This window comes from Paramormyrops kingsleyae, chromosome 23 (genome assembly GCF_048594095.1).
Source record: "Paramormyrops kingsleyae isolate MSU_618 chromosome 23, PKINGS_0.4, whole genome shotgun sequence".
Classification (NCBI taxonomy): Eukaryota; Metazoa; Chordata; class Actinopteri; order Osteoglossiformes; family Mormyridae; genus Paramormyrops; species Paramormyrops kingsleyae.
The window spans coordinates 18061929-18083021 of NC_132819.1; the positions used below are offsets into that span (position 1 = coordinate 18061929).

At 46.4% G+C, this 21093-nt stretch overlaps 1 protein-coding gene across 4 annotated transcripts in view; it reads left to right on the plus strand.

The window, feature by feature from the left end:
* The first annotated feature begins 2084 nt into the window (after window positions 1–2084).
* Window positions 2085–21093, plus strand: part of LOC111852247 (zinc finger protein 236) — a 30665-nt gene continuing 11656 nt past the window's right edge. Inside the window, exons 1-17 of one of the 4 annotated variants that reach the window (XM_072705456.1) lie at window positions 2085–2214; window positions 3507–3649; window positions 4443–4607; window positions 5358–5536; window positions 5635–5765; window positions 6914–7086; window positions 10008–10130; window positions 10375–10539; window positions 10832–11042; window positions 11182–11454; window positions 15335–15538; window positions 15951–16089; window positions 16491–16751; window positions 16973–17229; window positions 18643–18744; window positions 19175–19314; window positions 19451–19548. In XM_072705456.1, coding sequence (XP_072561557.1) covers window positions 2163–2214; window positions 3507–3649; window positions 4443–4607; window positions 5358–5536; window positions 5635–5765; window positions 6914–7086; window positions 10008–10130; window positions 10375–10539; window positions 10832–11042; window positions 11182–11454; window positions 15335–15538; window positions 15951–16089; window positions 16491–16751; window positions 16973–17229; window positions 18643–18744; window positions 19175–19314; window positions 19451–19548 — 2816 coding nt within the window. In that variant the 5' untranslated portion in view covers window positions 2085–2162. Of the gene's footprint in view, window positions 2215–2475; window positions 2496–3233; window positions 3251–3506; window positions 3650–4442; window positions 4608–5357; window positions 5537–5634; window positions 5766–6913; window positions 7087–10007; window positions 10131–10374; window positions 10540–10831; window positions 11043–11181; window positions 11455–15334; window positions 15539–15950; window positions 16090–16490; window positions 16752–16972; window positions 17230–18642; window positions 18745–19174; window positions 19315–19450; window positions 19549–21093 lie in introns of those variants that run through there. The other 3 variants (XM_072705455.1, XM_072705457.1, XM_072705458.1) reach the window with 3 other exon arrangements.

Below are 21093 nucleotides of genomic sequence, written 5' to 3' on the forward strand. Positions count from 1 at the left end.
AGTACTTAATTTCATGCTAACTAAATGACAATAAAGACTGCTTGCTGTGTTTGTGTAATTTTATCTTTAATTGTACAAAATGCTATGCACTCCTAATTTTATAAAACAACGCTATATTGATTTCTTTCCTAGTTTACAGGTTTGCATACCGTGCATTGTGACATATCTTACCTTTGGCTATTGAATACTCAACAATGCTAAGCTGCAACATCACATGACATTTACCTTGCTGTCTTCTAAGATACGTGATACCTCAGCAGACATGAAGCTCAACACAACATATTTTGCTTTCCTTTGTAATATAGAGGAGAAAAATCAATACACACAAAAAAACAAGCTAATTATCTTGCACACTTTGAGTCAACTTTCTGAATTTGCTTTTTAGTCTCCCAGCAGCGCTGAGTGGACTAACTTATTGATTTGATTTTCAGCGCTGTGTAAGCAAGCTGTCCATTGGAGGACCTACTGTACTAAGACCAGTGAACAGAGGTGTTATGAAGGACCAACCCTGCATCTGTAACAAAAAACGTTTGGCTAAATACTAAATAAATATCTAATTATATTTCACAGTGCAATAGATCAATCAATCGATAGATAGATAGTTTGATCCCAAAGCAAATTAAATAACAATATTTAAAAATAACAATATTAATAATAAGAATAAAATAATAAGGATCTTAATCAACAAACAGTCAGTATGTGCCAGTGAAGGCTATGGTAATGCAGTAAAGGGTGATTTCCAAGAATTATTACTGCACATAATGTACATAATATAAATACTATGAAAATGTGGAGTTTGAATTAATAGTCAACATGGAAGATCTATCATGGTTACACATAGGAGAAAAAAATCACATTCAAAAAGCTGAAGCACCTTATGGAGAAACATCTTACATCTTCATCTTCATTAAGACAGAAATAATTCATATACGTCAACTCATTTTAAATGTTTCACATAATAAACAAGAAAACATAATTGTGTGCCTTCTCTAAGCTTGGACATGATTTATTACAGATAATTTAAATAAAAACTGAAAGTAGGTAAAGGCTATGACACATTCAATGACATGCTTATGTTGCCATCTGTCACTAACTCTGGAACATCAATTTTCATCCATATGCTATCCAAAGCTATAACTTACTGATAATTCATTTGTAGTCTTAAAGCCCCTTGTTCTTTTGGTGAGTTCTTAGAAATGATTCCACTGTAACATGCAATACATTTGCATCAGTTATTAATATACAAGAATGAGTAAGAAGGGAAGTTAAGATAAGATCCACAGTGGCCCCTCTTTTCAGAGAAATTGCAAGGTAATAGGCCATCTTGTAGACATACGAACGACGTTAGGGTTGTTGCTACTCACTGCCATTGTCAAAGTACTGAAAGTAATAAGTGACAGCACACGCAATTCATACATTTCAGCCACTTGCAGAAAAGTCAGCGATTTACACGCGCTAAGCATTATGAAATGTTTTTCAGCTCATTTGACCCATTTTTTGTAAATCATTTATATATTGATCGTGCCAAGATCTGTTTTTACATATATTTACTTAAACAGATATTACAGAAATACATTACTTGAAACTTGTTGAATATGATATGAACACTGATGTTCTGATTATATTTTTACCATTGCAAATGCTGACAAATAAGTCACTTGTGGTTTTTATATTTAAAAACAATGTCTTGGGTATTTTGGTTCAGAAACTGGCATATTGGGGTCTTCAGACTAAGTTAAAAGCATATTCTCAGCCTTTATTTGTTATTTATATTTTTATGCATGCATGCATGCATGCATACATGTATTATTGCCAAAGGTAGTTGGCCCTCCCATATATATACCCAAATACATATACAGCATATACTGTATCAAACAGATTTTTTAACATTCTGAAGAGACTTTCTGATTCAGAAATATAAAATAATAATTTGTCTTGACCATGTTTGATAGCTATAGATGTGAGCAGTCACTCCAAATCGAATCTGACAATATTATTTTCTGCAGTGAGCAGCGTTCACTTCACTCAACAAGTACTGTTTGTACACTAGATGTCTCCCTCTTCCGTGGCGGCCACGGCGGCCCTCAAATTCATGGCCCTCGTGAGGCCGCCATTTTGAAATCCAAATCGTTCACAGTACACCCGCCCTGAATCCAGAAACTATGCCGCGGGGCCGACCTCGCAAACTGAGGGACAAAACCAACGACGGGACAGGTAAAGGACAACAAAACGCCACAAATAAATAAAGCACCGTGTATGCTTTTCTTTCGGGCGTGCCAGGCGCGGAGAAGTGGCCGCGCTTCCGAGATAAAAGTAGTTAAAGGTTGTGTATATAGTCCCCGGATATGGTGCTGCGGGTGCCCGTGCGTGTCTTTGTGCCGTGAAGGAGGGATCGAGGCGGAATGATATTAATAATAACGACATTTCGGTCGCTCTACTTATTTATTCTGGAACCTTGAGCTTCCCGGGTGCGTTGTGAGGGGCTCCGGAGCCGTGTGGGTTACCTGTGAGCTCTGTGGTGGCTTTTCTCACGCACTATGTCTAAATAAACGTTTTGTCGCCCATTTAACGCCGACATCGTCCCTTCCCAGTGTGTGAGATTTACGGGGAGCGCGCTGCCATTTTCGCAGATTTAGAAAGCCCGACGGAGACTGCATCGAGTGCACGGTGCTCCTAACCGCCACCTCTATAAAGCTAGGCGGCTGTTCGGTGGACTTTCGTGCAGTTAGTTTGTTAATGGGCTCGGCACTGCGCTGCATTTCAGCCAGCAAAGCGAACTGTAGTTATCTTTAGCTTCTGAGCAGCACGGCGCGTGCCTCTCCCGCTAGCACCCTGGATAGCTGATTAGCTAGCTCTTACCATGTTTATCGGGTTTGCATTTCGTCCAGAATGACGAACTTGTAAATGAAAAATATATAAAGTTTACAAGTCAAACCAGTCCTTCTAGAAATGATAGAGGTTTGATAGTAAGGTTAAGCTGGAGTTGTGTTAGCTGCCCAGCTAGCTGTGTCATTTGTGCACACTGTCACTCCGCTTTGGTGGCTGCATGGCTGGTGTCATTTCAAGCGTTTTCTAATAAAAGTTTTATCATTAAGTACACAAAGACGGGAAAATTCAGTTCACCTACAAAAGTGGAGTTAAAAATATATCATTGCATATTAGTACGTCTATAAGTATATCCTTAGTTTTTTTAAGACGTGTGTTTGCATATGCATAAGGAATATCTGCTTAATCTTCCGTCTGGAGAAATGTACGTGTTCCTTAGCAAAAAACTAATGAATCTTTGAATTACTTAGTATTGAGTATTGTTTCAGGAAATGGTTCTGCAGCTAGATGCTGGCATCAATGTGTGTGTGTGTTCTTAAGTTATGGATCTGGCCAGACTGTAGCGCAAAGCCATGTTCCACCAAGGCATCCAAGTTTAACAGTGACTTAATATTCATTCCACACACTGAGAAATTGTGCAAACTTGACATGAGCTTGTTTGTGTCCTTTTCTCCATGTAGAAGATTTGCAGGAATCCAATACTGAAAACACAGGATATGGAGGCACAGAGAGCAAGGAGTTTAAGTGCACGGTGTGCTCGCAGTCATTCACCAAAGAGAGCCAACTGCAGCGTCACCTTCGTGACCATGAAGCCAATGACAAGGTACGAGAGGCGTGTGGGCATTGCTGTGGTGAAGGGTTAACCTCCGGTACCAAAGCGTGCAGACATGAAACTGACGTATAGGTATTCTGGGTGGAGTTTGACACACCTAATAAAAGTAGAATCTCTCACTTCTGGTCTGGAGTAAACCTATTTTTATGAAGAATACCTTTATGGTGGATTTGGGCAGAGGTAATGAACAGCGCTTTGAGACAATGTAATATGGTGAAAATGCGCTATACAAATAAAACTGAATTGAGGATTTTCTGAAAATCCTGACTTGTGGCCCTCAGACAAAACACAACAGGAAGAAAAGAACTGATGTAGCAGGTTTCTCATAGTCCAGGCCATGGTGTGGATGCAGACTGAAGTTAAACTTGACCCAGCTGATAATGCACCTTATGAATCGATATGTTTAATGCAGTTTTATTATTGAAAATTGTTCCCGATCTCTGACTTTGTAATCTGAAATCAAAAATCTGATGTGGATCCTTGATCAAAATGTTTGGGGACCTCTGGTATATACCATAGCAATCACCTTTTTATTAAACAAAAATGTAATAGCTGTCAAAAATTGTAAAGTTATATTTAAATGAACGACACTGTTGACATGTTTGTAGCTCAGCTGGAACATAAACCAGCACATTCAGAACTGTGTCCTGGGATTACAATTGAGAAATCTTTCTTAAACCATGATGGCTAAGAGGAAGAGATACCAGCTACTCAGTGCCATCCCTGTTACATACTTTTGTTCTGAACCAAAACGAAGGTCTTGTCTTCTCTTCACCCTACCCAGCCACACCGTTGTGACCAGTGTCCCATGTCATTCAATGTGGAGTTCAACCTCACGCTGCACAAATCCACGCACGACCTTAAAAACCTCACCTGTCCGGTATGCTGCAAGAAGTTCTCCCGGGCAGCCAGCCTCAAGTCCCACATCATGCTTCACGAGAAAGAGGAGGTCTGGAACCCCAAAGCCAACCGCCACATGATATCTTTTTTTTTTTTTTTTTTTTTTTTTTAAAAAAAAGCTTTTATTAAATCATGCTTTTAACAGTGAATTCTACGTAGTTCTGGACAGGAAATACATTCCAGAGGCAGCTAGATGGCTGTATAGATCCTCAGTCCAGTGTGACAAAAGCTAGAACATTACAGACACTCCTCTACTTACGAATGAGATACGTTCCGAATGGCCGTTCGTAACTTGAAATGTTCGTAAGTCGTTATTCAGCATCATTTTAAGGGTATACGTAAGTACAAAGAACTAGAATGCTGGGAGTACGCACGCTACGCTGCTCTGCAGCGGGAGTAGCGGCCAGAAATCGTACTAGGCAGAATTGGCGCAGGAAAAAAAAATTAAGTTGCGGGCAGGAAATGGGAGCCCAAGGAACATAATTTGGACGTTCAGTCCTCTTCGTTCGTATATCTGAAAGTTTGTTAGTTGAAAGTTCGTAAGTAGAGGAGCGTCTATATTTGTTAAGAGTTAAGCCAGGAAATTAATAGAACAGAAAATCAACAGAAAAAAGTGGGGAATTATATGGTATGCTAAGTATTTTTTGTCTGTCGACTGCAAGTACATGCTTGAAGCAGAAGGGTAAAGCCTGCATAATATTATTGGTTTGCTATCTGTCTGTTTTCGGGTTTGTTTCTGGTTGATGCCGTGTGCTCGGCCTCTCTAGTACCGGCGTCCCATCTGCCTGTCTGCCCACAGAACCTAATCTGCTCGGAGTGTGGGGATGAGTTCATACTGCACAGCCAGCTTTCCCTGCACCTGGAGGACCACCGCAAGGAGCTCTCTGGAAGCAAGGTCTACACCTGCAATGTCTGCAGCAAGGACTTCAAGATGTCCTCACAATTGAAGGAGCACAAAAAGATGCATGTTCGGAAGAGGCAAGCACAACAGCGGGGGAAGGGTGGGGATGGATGTTAGCGCAAGATGGGATTTAGAATTCTGACTCGTGTGCTTTTCCTGGGTTTCGTTTTGTCAGGCCCATTTTAGGAAGTTCGAGAAATTACAAGAAGAACATAGACAGGAGCGGTTTCACAAATACTTGCCAACACTGCGGGAAGACGTTCAAGAAGCCCAGCCAGCTGGTTCGGCATGTCCGCATCCACACAGGTAGTGTGTATGATCCCTGTGTATGATCCCTGTCTACTTTGGACCTTTGGGCTCTTCCTACCTGCAGCACAACTTCAGATGCACCATAAATTCAAGCGTCTCCCACCTCATTTCTGAACACCTGACACAACTGACTAACAAAAATTTGGGCATCACAAATACCCAATGGGGCAGAAGGGGGGATATCCATTTAATCAGTTAACACTCATTAAGGCTTGATCAAATCACATGTTTTTTTCCTTAAACATGTGAGTTTTATAATTCTGATATGAAAGGAAAGTTGAAATAAGAAAAGGAAATAAACACTGCAACAGCATCTTAAAGTTTGAGTAGGTATGCTTTGTCCTACAGTTAAATGGTTGAGGTTTAAAGTCCACTTGGTAAGCAACCATTTTCCATTTCTTTATTGACGTCATACTTCCTGCTTGCCGCTTTCTAGCCTCTGACTTGCAGGTAGAGGGCTCCCCTTTTCTCTTCTGCTTACTGTTGTGGGTAAAAACAATAGTCTCTATAACACTGAGAGGCAGCTGAAATGATCCCGGATGCCCAACATCTTTCCCCAGTTAACCTCAGACTCTGTGAGGTAAAGTTTGAACAGGCAGCCACACAGGCAACTTGCATCGACTTTATGTAGTCCTGCCTGTCGCTTAAGGACACGGGTTAGTAGTTGTAGATTCATGGACCAGATTGTAGGGGATATGTCCTGCTGTTGTATTCCCACTTCGGGTGTTTAATCTGATTCACAACAACAGATTATTCAGTAAAATCCTATCAAATATGAATTCTTGACCAGGTCTCGATATTGAAATTAGCTTATTATTGCATGGTATACCTAATATGGACAGAAGAGGGCAGTACATAATCACTAATGTCTGTCCTCCAGATTTCTATACATATACACAGTACACTTTTGTGCTTACCTTTGATTGTGTGCTTTAATTACGGATTCACCGATCTTCAGACAATGAGATTATGACCTCTGACCATCCGATGTGAGCCTTAAAAGTGGCATTGCTGGACTTTTCAGGTATCTGTAGGCATGGGGAATAGTTTTATTTGTCCTTAATTTTTTATGTGTATAATTACTGCTACATGGGCTTAGTGTCATCCTAGTATGTGGTGTTTTTATCATTGTTTTTGTTGCTCAGGTGAAAGGCCATACAAGTGCACACACTGTGGGAAGGCCTTCAACCAGAAGGTGGTGCTGCAGACCCACATGGTGCGGCACACGGGGGAAAGGCCTCACTTCTGCAAATTGTGCCCCGCCTCTTTCTCCCAGAAGGGCAACCTGCAGTCGCACATCCAGAGGGTGCACTCTGAGGTAGGCCGCACGTCCTTAGACATCTGTCCGCATCCCGCTCGCAGCCTCTTCTGCTGTCCGCAGTGCGGGTAATCTGTGCTCTACCCACTGTGCGTGTAATCTGTGCTCTACCCGCTGTGCGGGTAATCTGTGCTCTACCCACTGTGCGGGTAATCTGTGCTCTACCCATTGTGCGGGTAATCTGTGCTGTACCCGCTGTGCGGGTAATCTGTGCTCTACCCGCTGTGCGGGTAATCTGTGCTGTACCCGCTGTGCGGGTAATCTGTGCTGTACCCGCTGTGCGGGTAATCTGTGCTCTACCCATTGTGCGGGTAATCTGTGCTTCACCCGCTGTGCGGGTAATCTGTGCTCTACCCATTGTGCAGGTAATCTGTGCTTCACCCGCTGTGCGGGTAATCTGTGCTCTACCCGCAGTGCGGGTAATCTGTGCTTCACCCGCTGTGCGGGTAATCTGTGCTCTACCCGCAGTGCGGGTAATCTGTGCACTACCCACTGTGCGGGTAATCTGTGCTCTACCTGGAAAACGGACTCTCTGATGCTGACTTCTAATTTCAGAGGTTTTTAAACTTTCAAGCCTTTGAAGTCTACAGTTTTTCCCGCATGCATAATAAACAACATTTTGCATCCACTAATCGGTATGAATAATCAACAACGGAGTTGGCTCTTGACTTAGAGGGAGCACCCTTGCACTCTTACAGTGATGGTTGACGGGGATAAGGGAAGGCGCCTCTGGAACCTCTGGCAGAGCTGAGGCGCCAAAGTGCAGCAGTAGCCTCCTCTGTCCAGGGTTAGGGTTAGGGTTAGGGTTAGGCCTGTGCAGGGTCGTCCAGGTTCAGGCAGTCTCTCTTTTTAAACGGGTGGAGTGAAGCAGAGAGGCTTTCCACTGGTCTTCTGACACTCTGCCCTCCTGCAGTGGAGCTTCGGTGCATTTATGATATCCAACATTTGTAATAGCAGCATGCCTGTCTGTAGAGGAACGTTCTTGAACGAGGTTTTAAACTATTACTACATATCTGATAGAGATGAGGGGGAAAATCGATTCAGTTATGTGTCCCAATTCCTTTGTGCGGTGATTCATATATCGCCACACTGACTCCAAAATTGATTTTTTATTACTTTATAATTTATATGTTTTGATTCGAGGTGTAGAAACATTGCAGTTCCTCTATAATCCTGCAGGGGGCATGCTCTAAACTAATCCCGCATTAACAGGCAGTGCAGCATCGTGTGTAGTAGAAGCCATTGAATAAAGCTTTAGTGGTATGACTCAAGTTTATCTTTTTACATGGTTCAAGGTTTTACAACTCTAAAAAAGAAAAAAATGGTAAAAAAAAACGTAGTATCGAATCGAGATATTCATAGAATCGCAATACATATAGAATCGGCACCTAGGTATCGTGATAATATTACATTGGGAGGTCATTGCTGATTCCCGCCTCTAGTATCTAAAAGGACCTTCAAGAACTGGTTTCAATGAAAAAACAGCTGCTGCTTTCACTGTGTCAATGAAGTTTCCTGTTTACCTGTCCAGGGGTGGCAGTCTAATATCCCCCTTGATGGACTGTTTAGATCTTCACCAGGCACTTCCTGCATGAGCACTTAAGGTCCGCTAATATGAGCTGTGACAGAGGCTTTGAGATGTAATACAGCCTCACAGTATAGGGCTGTCTGAAAGTGTTTTCTGTATAAAGCATCTGAGACATTGCAGGAGGAAATGAAAGCAAGCTCTTTTTATGGCCGCGGTGGTGCTTTAAACGGGCTCCCTGATCATCCGCTCTGTGTTAAGCAGATGTACAGAGTGTCCAGGGCTGCCAGCCGGGGGCCATTCACAGCTCCTGGCAGTCATGTGACTCCTGGCAGTCATGTGACTCACATCACCGGTAGCGAGTGATCATCTTCGTGGGACTGGGAGCCAGCAGATCCTGGCCAGTGCACCTCGAAGGTCCTGAGAGAAATTTGTGCCCAAACCTGTCCCAAAGCAGCTTGATAGGCACGCACACTGGCTGGAGGGCTTGATGTTTTCATGGGGGCTCCTTGAGTGCAGTGTTTCCTGTCATCGACACAGTGCTGGGTTGTTGGGTTTTAACATGGGGTGTCACTGATATACTTTAACATAAACGTGAGCATTAGAGATTCTCTGGGTATGGACACCCACCCATAAAATATTATTAATAATAATAATAATAATAATAACGGTTTAATACTACTGCACAGCAGCAAAAAGAATAACGTTAAAATACTATTGTGCTGTTGCACTAGTAGGATTCTCGGTATTGTCGTTGCTAATACTATTATTACTACTACTAATACTGCTTTTATAACGGCATTGTATTGTTTTTTAGCTGCTCATATTGCGTAAGTACAAATATTAGCTTTAGAGGAGATAATTAAGTGATATTATGAATATAAAAGCATGTTGTTTGCTTGCTGAGTGTCCTGCCGGAAGGCATGCCCTCTCAGGCAGCCCTCGCATAGGCTCACGCACTGCATAGCAGACGGGCCGCCGTTTAGCAGCCGTCCCGCATTCCCTCTGAGAGTGACGCACACAGGAGCGCCAGGCCCTTCAGATGATTCACTTGCGTGCGTTTTGAAGTGGCTCTTTTATGGAAAGGAAGGGGCGTGTTTACAGTTAATTTATGATTGGATTTGTCCGCTTGGTCTTGGGATGGCACGGTGACTCTGTGGGTAGCAGCGTCCCCTCACACCTCCATAAAAGGGCACTCCGATCCCACCCTCCCCATGTGAGCTTCCTCTGGCTACTCTGGTTTGCATCCCACCCCGAATGTCCGTTTTCTGGGATATGCTTCAGGCTCCATAAAACCCTGGATAAGCTTTTGGATGATGGATGGGTATTTTGTAGGTTTAAAGTATGTCCTGTATGGATGATGTACTAATCCTCAGCACTGCCTTCCTGTGTCTAGTCCAAAGGAGTACCGGTGTATCCCTGCCTCGACTGCAGCTGCGTCTTCAAGAGACTCGGCAGCCTCCATGCTCACACCAGCAAGATGCACATGTCCATCATGGAGGGCCCAGCTCAACCCCAGGTCAAACCCAGGCCGTGCGCGGCGCCCTCCCCTTCGCTTGTGGCCGCAGATGTAATTGCAGCAGACTATCATGGTGGAACCTCTGTAATTGTGGTCCTCCAAGAGACTGTAGAAAGGCGCCCACTGTAGGAAGCCAGTGCAGCTTCATCGTTTTTCTGAGAATCTGAGAAGCTCAGGGTTGTACCAGGAAATGAAACTTCCCATCTGCTGACCTTTGTCGTCCCACCCAATGCTCTTGCACCAGGAGCCAGTGGAGTCAGTCCAGGTTCCCCCAGGATCCGAGAGGGTGACAGACGTGATCCAGCAGCTGCTGGACCTGTCGGAGCCGGTGGCCGGGGACGGTCCTCAGGCCCAGTGTACACGACAGCCGCTGCCCATGGACGCCGCTCTCAACCAGGACATCCTGCAGGTGCCCCTACACCTCGTAATAATGCCATCTGATCTGGGTTCATGAGAGCAGTTGTACAAAACAACATGGCTCTCTATATGGATAAAATATATATTTTGAACTTCAATTTTCCCACAGCTAATTTTGTTTATGTGGTCCACATGGTCAGACCCCCCCCCCCCCCAAATGGTAATATCAGTCCTAATGGTGGCTGAAGCTACTAGGTGGAATCAGTGATGTTCAAAGATCGCTGTCTTGATGCACCAGCATGTTCCCTGCGGCTAAACAGGCAGGTTGATGTGGTCATTTGCAGCAAGCCCTGGAGAACAGCGGCCTGAGCGCCATTCCGGTGCAGTCGCACACCCAGAACGGCGCTGTGTCGCGGGCCACCCAGAGCCAGGGCTCTGAGAGTGCCACCGCTGGGCCCTCAACTGGCCCGCCAGATTCGGGCAAGGGCTCCGGGCCGGACAAGACCAATCGGAAAGGGAGGAAGAGCATCTACAAGAAGCACGTGCAAATGCCAGGTGAGAGGGGGCGCTGAGGGGTGGTTGGAAAATCCCATCATGTCTGACATCTGTGTTATTTACACATTGCGGGTGCCTGGCGTCTCGGCCTGTTGCTGGGATCCGATCTGGGTCGACTGCTGTCCCCTCCTCCTCACAGGCTCCATCCGTGAGGAGAACGGCATCCGCTGGCACGTGTGCCCCTACTGTCCCAAGGAGTTCAAGAAGCCCAGCGACCTGGTGCGCCACATCCGCATCCACACACACGAGAAGCCCTTCAAGTGCAAGCAGTGCTTCCGCGCCTTCGCTGTCAAGAGCACGCTGACGGCCCACATGAAGACCCACACGGGCATCAAGGCCTTCACCTGCCAGTGCTGCATGAAGTGCTTCTCCACCTCGGGCAGCATGAAGGTCCACATGCGGCTGCATACGGGTGAGCTTTGGGGTGTGGCTTCATCGGGGCTCCTGGGCCCTGGGATTGACAAGCAGGACTGGGAGAGCGGGTAGTTGCTTAGGCCTGTCACCTGTCAGATTTCCCCACATCTTCAGGTTCAAGAAGAGAATGTTTCGATCTAGCCAGGAAATGTGTGGCCCATTTCTTCATGGATTGACAGCATGCATTTATTGGAATGGTGGGACTAAACTGAAAACCTGTAGTTTGTGTGATGAGTGGAGTCTCGGGTGAAAAGTGCTGGATATACATCAGTACTGAGCTAGGAGGATGCGCGGGAGAGCCGGGCTAGTGAGTACGTTCTCATTTCTGACGCACGCCTATTTTTGCACCCTCTTTCCCAAGATTTCATGAAGGTTGCATCAGTGTTTTTCAGAAGTTTTATATGGAAATGCTGCCTGACAAAGGAGACAGGCAGATGTAATGGTCACGTCAATGGGGAGATGGTCACGTCAATGGGGAGATGGCCCTATCATCTTTCCTGGGAAGGTGACTTTATCAACTCCAGGACCAATACAGTTCATGTCCCACACAGGGCTTACAGATCACTGGAGGTTCCCATATACCACCTGATAGTCACACTAAGTGTTTGGAGGATTCAAGGCATTACCCAACACTGTTATATAAGCATAGTCTCCAGGATCACAATGAGTGTAAATGTTTATGGAAGATGGATGGATGGATGGATGAATAGATGGCTGGATGTGTAAACTCTGCACCGAATAGGACACAGCTGTTGTTCAGTGTTACTGCAGTGGTGCTTCAGCTGGGAGCTTGTCCAAAACCCTTAATGACAGTTATATCCTTTTATCCACAAACCACCCACCCATCCATTCATTATCTTTGTTATCATGACGATAATCTGAGGCCTGTCCTGGAAAGGGAGTAAAGAGGCGTGAACCGCGGGCGGCCTGCCAGGACACGTGCATGTTCACACTCTCCGTTTACGGCCATGAGTGATTTAAATCATCCGCGCCCAGGGGAGAACTGGCCAGGCATAATCCTCGCAGTGTGAGCTCTGCGCAGAACAATCATTTTCTGTGCTTTTTTTATTGAAAAGGTTGCTACCACCAGGGCTCCTATCCTCTTTGACTCTGACCCTTCTGTCCCTGTCCCTTGCTCTGCTGTTTTTACTCGGTTTGCGTCTGTGACTCTTTCACTTCCAGAGGATGTGGTTGCCCATATGAAGCCCTCAGGTTCCCCTCGTGATCCTGTCCCTCCTCGATTGTTTAAAGAAATTTGGCCTAGCATAGGGCAGTGTGTTCTGGCCATTATTCACGGCAGTCTGTCATCTGCTGTGGTTCCTGCCAATTTTAAACATGCAGTAGTGCAGCCACTGCTTAAGAAACCTGGCCTTGACTATACTGTGTTGGCTTGCTATAGGCCTATTGCCAAGCTGCCTTTTCTTTCTAAAGATTTAGAGAAAATTATATTTTGTCAACTAAAATCTTTTCTGGATGAGAACAGCATTACAGAGATTTTTCAGTCGGTCTTTAAAACCCTTCATAGTACAGAATCTGCATTATGAAGGGTCTGTAATGACATTCTCCTTGCGTGTGATTCTGGTAACCACGTTGTTCTGGTTTTGCTTGACTAAACTGCTGCCTTTGATACAGTCGACCACAACATTTTGATATCGCGATTACATCACCTAATGGGCATTGGTGGCACTGCACTTAAATGGTTTTGGTCTTATCTGGCAAATAGAACTTTTTCTGTGAATCTTCACAGTTCTGAATCATCAGCTGCTGCTTCCCTGTTATGTGGTTATGTGGTCTGCCTGAGCACTGCGCCAAGCCCCGAACCATCTGCCTGAGCACTGCGCAGAGCCCTGTGCTGTTTGCCTGAGCACTGCGCAGAGCCCTGTGCTGTCTGCCTCAGCACTGCGCAGAGCCCTGAGCAGTCTGCCTCAGCACTGCGCAGAGCCCTGTGCTGTCTGCCTGAGCACTGCGCAGCGCCCTGAGCTGTCTGCCTGAGCACTGCGCAGAGCCCTGAGCTGTCTGCCTGAGCACTGCGCAGAGCCCTGAGCTGTCTGCCTGAGCACTGCGCAGAGCCCTGTGCTGTCTGCCTGAGCACTGCGCAGAGCCCTGAGCTGTCTGCCTGAGCACTGCGCAGAGCCCTGAGCTGTCTGCCTGAGCACTGCGCAGAGCCCTGAGCTGTCTGCCTGAGCACTGCGCAGAGCCCTGTGCTGTCTGCCTGAGCACTGCGCAGAGCCCTGAGCTGTCTGCCTGAGCACTGCGCAGAGCCCTGAGCTGTCTGCCTGAGCACTATGTAGAGCCCAGAGCCATCTCTCTGAATACTGCGCAGAGCCCCAAACTGTCTGCCTAGGCTCATGGTCATTTGCAGAAAGCAGTGAAGCAGTTTGTTCATTTTCCTGTCAGACAAGCTGTTGAAATTGCTGTTGAAATTTTGATCCCTGGACACGTGTAGAAAAGGCAGTTAACACACTAATATTAATACAATAACGTTTGATTGCTCTGGCTTTATATCAGTATTGATTGATGGCTGCAGTCCTTCAGGCATTTTGGTTTAAAGGGACATGCTGTATAATTTCGGGAGGATAGTGGTGCTCAATCAGTATCTGTCAGCGTCTCATCATAGAGCTGGTGGGGAGACCCAAAGACCACCGTACCAGGCAGGCAGAGGTTGTACAAAAACTCAGCCTAACAGAAATCATCAGGGATAAAGGTAGCTCTTCTGTCCTTTTATAAATGCAGAACTCCAGTTATGCAAATGAGCACGTTAACAGTGAAGGTGATGGCACGGATCATAGCACCGTGTAACAGTGTGGTGTCCTGGCAAAATGTAACTGACAGGGCAGAGATGGCGCTCCTGTATCAGTGAGGCCAGCGTCCATCCATGTCCAGTGGCTGCCGCTTCAGGCCTGTTTAAATGCATGTTTGGTTACTCATTGCACTGGGTGTTTACTCGGATTAGCCTGGCTTAACCCGTCTTTAGGGAATAAAGCTTGGAAATCCAGTCACAGACTGTCAGCACTCAAGTCTGATCGCTGATGTAAACATCCTGTTGTTCTCGTCAGTAGTGCAAATGCACACGAGATATCTGTCTTTGTAAAAGCTTACTTGTTATATTCTCCATTTTGTTCATTATCTAAGTATGTAATCACTGTCACTGTTCCTCACTGCCTGCTTTTCGATCCTGACTTTGACAGTTGTGGTCTACTAATGAGGTAATGTGTGTGCGCTAAACCCCCTCCCCCGCCCGCTGCCATCAGTGTTGTTCTGAATTTGTCATTTTCCTGTTACATTGTCACATATCCCAGTGCATGGTTTCTATGCATAGCAACAGCGTTTATTTTTATACTGATGGATATTTCACTGGAGAGGATCAGGTTAAGTTAAGGTTAAGGTTACTCCAATATTGTTTGTCTGATTGAATAATGCTTGCTTATTCTTTATTGTTCAGTTACGTAAGAGTAACTCTTACTGTGGAATTAACGATAAACTTTCAGCAGAGATCTTGGGTGCTTATTTCCTGGTATCCGTTTGGATAATTACGCAGTAATGACTAAACTGAATGTAATTAGCCTTTGTCCTTATACCAGTAATGCAAAAACACCGAAGCAAATTAAGTCCTCATCCAAGGTTCTCAATAGAGAACATTAGCATCAGCCCAGTATTACCATATAATAATTGTTACTGTAAGTTCTGTGTTGAGATGTTGGGAAGGCGTCAGCATGGACCATGCAAATAGAGCTGCGAGGTCAGAGTAATGCAGAGGCCGCATTTCTCTATCCAGATGTGCAGTTGTTAAGCGATTAATCGTTTTTGCAGCCGTGTTGCAGCCTCGCCGTCCCTTCCCTTTGCTCTGCACGACCCAGTGTTGTCGTCCACTCCCACAGGCGTGCGGCCGTTCCCGTGCCCGCACTGCGAGAAGATCTTCCGCACGTCGGGGCACAGAAAGACCCACATGGCGTCCCACTTCAAGACCGCGCAGCAGAAGAAGCAGCGCTACGCACGCAAGGCACAGAGGGTGCGGGTGGTGAAGAGCAGCCTGCCTCTGACGGACATCCCACTGCAGGAGCCCATCCTCATCACAGACCTGGGTATGCCGCCCCCTAGTGGACGGACGCAAGGCTGCTCGCTGCACTTAGCCACTCCGCTATCATAATACTACTACTACTAATAATAACAATAATAATTAATTATTATTATTATTGCTCAAACAGTTATCCAATGAGGCTCTCCCATATCTATAAATGAATATGAGGGTTTTCGCTGCAACACCTTAAGTAGATTACTAATTAGAGGAATGATTGGCTGAAGAGTCCTCACATCTGGGTTTGAACAGCTGCATACATACAGGCCCCTAAAAGATAAGATTGCCCACCCCTGATTTAAGCACTCCAGCGGGGCCCCCTGCTGGTTGGGACCTGAACAGGGTAACCTTACAAGACCTTGGTGCTGAAGGCTTTGGGTCCACCGTACATCAGCTGATGTCTTTCTGTCTTGATGCAGGTCTTGTGCAAAACCAGAATCCCCGCAACAGCCTGTCCATACAGCAGTACCTGGATGTCATGGTCAGCGACAGACCTTATAAATGCCCCTACTGCAATAGGGCGTACAAGAAGTCCAGTCACCTGAAGCAGCACGTGAGGTGGGCCAGAGTGGGGAGACCCAGAGGGTTAAATGCTCTCCTGCCCTTCATTCTTGTCACGTGTTTGAGTCTTAGTTTTTTAGTCCTCAAAGAGTCTGAAAGAGTCAAAGTATTTTTTCTCATGTGTTTCCTACTGTGCTGACTTCAAACTTAATTTACTTGAATTTTTTACCATTGAAAATATTTATAAAAATCAAGACAGCTCAGTGATCGATAGTATTCATCCCTAATTTTGGAGCGCTATGCCCTGAAAGGCAGTTCCTACTGTTTCTGGGATTTCAGCCCTGCTCTTATTCTTAGTACAGTATGTGCGTTAAACCTGGCAGAGGTATCAGTCGATGTCAGAAACCAGGAGCCTTTCTCCCAGCTCACTCGTAAAAGTCGTGCCTTTCTGTCTGCAGGTCCCACACGGGCGAACGACCGTACAAGTGTATCCAGTGCAGCAAGGGCTTTGCCTCGTCAGGCGTCCTGAAGTCGCACATCCGCACGCACTCTGGCCTCAAGGCCTACAAGTGCCTCATGTGTGACAGCACCTTCACCACCAGCGGCAGCCTCCGGCGCCACATGACCACGCACAGCGACGTGCGGCCCTACATGTGCCCCTACTGCCAGAAGACCTTCAAGTCCTCCTCCAACTGCCGGAAGCACATGAAGACGCACAGGTGAGCCCAGGCTTGTGGGCGGGGTTTCCATATGCTCGTATCCCACCTGGTCAGCCCTACCTCCTCACATTAAGACCCTGACAGATCCAAGGTTGGCAACCGTGAGGATTAAATGAGGGAAGACAGATCAGCAGACATATTTTTTCTTTAGTTGTTTTAAAGCCCCATTGACTGTTGAGATGAGTGAATGAGAGCCCACCCCCCCCCTTCACTTCTGCTAGGTACGAGCTCGCCCAGCAACTGCAACAGCAGGGGCAGGAGGCGTCTGGCGAACCCTCCCTCGACACCTCCATGGCCGGCGTGGGAGACGGCGCTACCATACAGGTGGAGATAGAGGCGGACGCTCTGCAGCAGTCGCCGGCCGTGGGTGGCGACCAGCAAGGCATGCTGGGGCTGCCCCAAGCGCAGGTGGTGGGTGCCTCCCAGCAGGAGGTGCTGCAGGAGCAGCTGGCCGAACCCCCGCTGGGACAGGACGAAGGTGAGTCGGGCCAGTCTGTCCTCGCGGAGATTTCACTTAAAAGGCAGCCTTTTAAGCTGAGAGGATCGTGACCAGCTGCTGTGCAGTGTGAGTGAATCTTCTCTGAAAAGGGGCCCGGAATAAGACGGAACATGGCACATCATGAGCCAGAGCACTTACCGGCAAGAGCATCCCTCTGACTCCTGGGAACGGCATGAGGGCACGATTTAATGGAAGCGCGTCCACTGACCGCATGGTCGCTGGGTTGATCAGTTGTACAGCTAGTATCTGGGCCCCCAGTGGGGAAGAAAAAAGCCTTAAACAGGTTTCTTTGGAGTGGAAGGGTGGCTCAGTCACTGTGAAGATTTAATTGGTTAATTTATATGAATGGTGTTATTTTGTGGAGGCGTTGGCTCAGCTTGAACGGTGCATTTGCTGATATATGTGATTGCATTTCGCTGCATATTTCCCAGGTCAGTCTTCCCAACGAGCTACTAATGCGCCCTGATTTAAACGACTTAATCCGTTTTAGAAGCTGAATACGGACAGTGTGTGTTTTTGCAGAGACACTCTTAACGGCACTTTAAGAACATCTTCTGTCTTCTGTAGAGTCAGTCTCGCAAGGGTTTAGTTGGTGTTTGAGCAACTGACAACCTTGGCAGTAAAGGTCATAAATATATGGACGCGCCCCCCAAGCTCGGCTTAAAGGAGAGGGTACTTCACGGAGAAATGGGTGGCAGAGGCCCAGCTGAGATTAAACGGTAGCCTCGTCTCTTAGCTTCATGGTAGCTCTGAAGAGAACTCTTCACCATGTGGCCCGTGCTTTGAAAATGCCTTCAAAGGCCGAGAGTGCAGCTGGGATAAGCAGCCAGCCGGGTGCCTTATTGATGCTGCCTGATTAGGGGAAAGAGAATGACGCCACAGTCACACTGCACTGGTCCACTGCCCTTTACAAGCAGATAGACATTCAAATTATATATCTGTGTATGTGTGTGTATATATGTGCGTGTTTGTGTTTCTCTGTTGTGCTGAATAACTGGGACAGCACAGCACATCATCCAAATGGTATCTGTCATGGAGATAATCGGACGATAAATTTTCCTGTAAAAGATGGATTTTGTGGTTTTGGTTATGGATGGATGGGTCACCTCTGTGTTTATGGTCATGGCTGTTTTTTGAGTTTCAAACTTTGTAAAAAGAATCTGCAGCTACAGATAATGATTGCAGCCACCTGTGTGAACCTGAATGACCTTCCGTTCCTGGAAGTTAAATGCAGATTGAGTGTCTTGGAAATGCTTAGCTAATTACTTTAACTCGCGAGGCCCCTTGTCTCAGGCAGAGGCATAATAAGGTGTTAACTTTGTTGCTGCTTTCTGTATTTAACCAAGCCCCCCCCGGCCCCACCCCCCACACCTCCTATTCCAATGTTCCCAGACACACTGGTGACGTCCCAGCATGCTCTGCCTCAGAACATCGGCCAGTTTGAGATGCAGAGCCTGCCTCAGCAAGCCTTCGACCAGCAGACGCTGACACAAGGTAACGGCCCTGGCACTTCAGGAAGGCTCACCTTCTGACATCGATTGGTGCTTCTCACCTGGGCTCCCGTGTCTCCCTGCTGCTCAGTAGTGTGGATCCAGGCTTGTTCCCTTTTGTGGAGAGAGAGCTTCTGAGAGAGTCTCTTCTTTAGCCCCTGTTAGATCCTACGTAATAGTCACATATATCGATATTAATAATTGCTCTACATGCAACGTGTCCGCGTGATTCTGAGCGCACAGCAAGCAGTGTGTGGGAACCATATTTTTATATAGTGCCTTTCTCACACTCAAGGACACTTTACAATGCATACAATCTAACTCAAGAACTTGGGAAAATGGCTCCCTTACGGACCGGATGACGTATTATAACATTCCTGAGAGAGGCATGCAGTGTGTGGATTGAGTGACGTTTCCTTCTCGTGTGACTACAGGCTTCCCCATGGCAGACGGCTTTTCCCAGCAGCCCCAGTTCCCCACCGTGCAGCAGCTACAGGACTCCAGCACCCTGGAGTCTCAGGCCCTGTCCTCCAGCTACCACTCCCAGAACCTGCTGCACGTGCCCAGCACTGAGGTGGTGGCCCCCCATCATCTTCATCTGACCCCTATAGCCTATTAGCACACACAGTGCACAGTCCTAGCAGGTTGTGAGCCTGTGTAGCAGGTGCACTTGCATGGGGTTTATTGCTTCCCTCCTTTTATTTCAACAGACGAGCCGTCTGCTGCAGGATCCACCTCAGAACGACCTCCAGATGCCCGCCCAGGACTTCCAGGAGGACAGCGATGACGACAGCCGGAGGGTCTACAGGTCAGCGTGCGGGAAGGGCTTTAGGAGTCATGCCACAGCCTTCATGTCATATAGCTGCCTTCTGTAGGTGATGAGGAGGGATATAGGGAGGAACACAGAAGCTGAGACATGGCAATCGTGTGACCTCCTCCAGGAGGATATAGGGAGGAATACAGGAGCTGAGACATGGCAATCGTGTGACCACCTCCAGGAGGATATAGGGAGGAATACAGGAGCTGAGACATGGCAATCGTGTGACCTCCTCCAGGAGGATATAGGGAGGAATACAGGAGCTGAGACATGGCAATCGTGTGACCTCCTCCAGGAGGATATAGGGAGGAATACAGGAGCTGAGACATGGCAATCATGTGACCTCCTCCAGGAGGGTATAGGGAGGAATACAGGAGCTGAGACATGGCAATCGTGTGGCCTCCTCCAGGAGGATATAGGGAGGAATACAGAAGCTGAGACATGGCAATCATGTGACCTCCTCCAGGAGGATATAGGGAGAAATACAGGAGCTGAGACATGGCAATCATGTGACCTCCTCCAGGAGGATATAGGGAGGATACAGAAGCTTAGACATGGCAATCATGTGACCTCCTCCAGGAGGATATAGGGAGGAATACAGGAGCTGAGACATGGCAATCATGTGACCTCCTCCAGGAGGATATAGGGAGGAATACAGAAGCTTAGACATGGCAATCGTGTGACCTCCTCCAGGAGGGTATAGGGAGGAATACAGGAGCTGAGACGAGCTCATCAGTGTGGAAGTTGAGCATTAGGGAAACGTGGAGACCGCTCCTTGTTTTAGAGTTAAAAACGACACCCTTCGTTACCGACACCACTATTTTGCAGAGCATACCACATAACCAACCCCCTGGGTTGTATGGAAAATGTATTTAAATGATATTCTAACAGTAGCATGAATGTAAACACTTGAATGTAAAAACTTGTGCACGATCGCTGCGAATTATATTACATATTTGTTCTGTGCGCAACACAAGCAAATTATTTCTTTTCTACTTCTTTCTACCAAATTATTCTTCTGCTAGCTTACTTCCCTGCTGTAATAAATTCATATAATTTTAAAATTGTATTTTTCACCAGTAAAAAAAATGTTGCGACTTCTGTGTTCCTGATAACTTTATTCACATGCACAATGTTCACGAATATTCTCAATGTAGAATGAAAATTAAATGAAGTGGCTCACCTTTATCATTGTTTTTTACCAGGTAACTGACCTCTGGTGGCATGTGCTCTGCACTGCAACACATCGCCTCAGGAGAGCATCTCCGTATCAGTTTAATAGAAAAAGAAGCATCTGAATTTTTGACTGTTAAAATGAATTCCTTTGGGATTTCTACGTCCCGGGGTATACCGTAATACCTTCATACTGCCCAAGGCTATCCTTGTTGACAGCCATGAAAGTGGGCGTTGTGAGATATAGTATGCTGTGTCCCGGTCCACTGGACCATGCCTTTGTTTACGGTGCTGCAGTCATTATCCTGACTTATCTGTCTGGACAAACTGCTGTTTCCTGGGTGGCTGGGAATGTTATTTTCT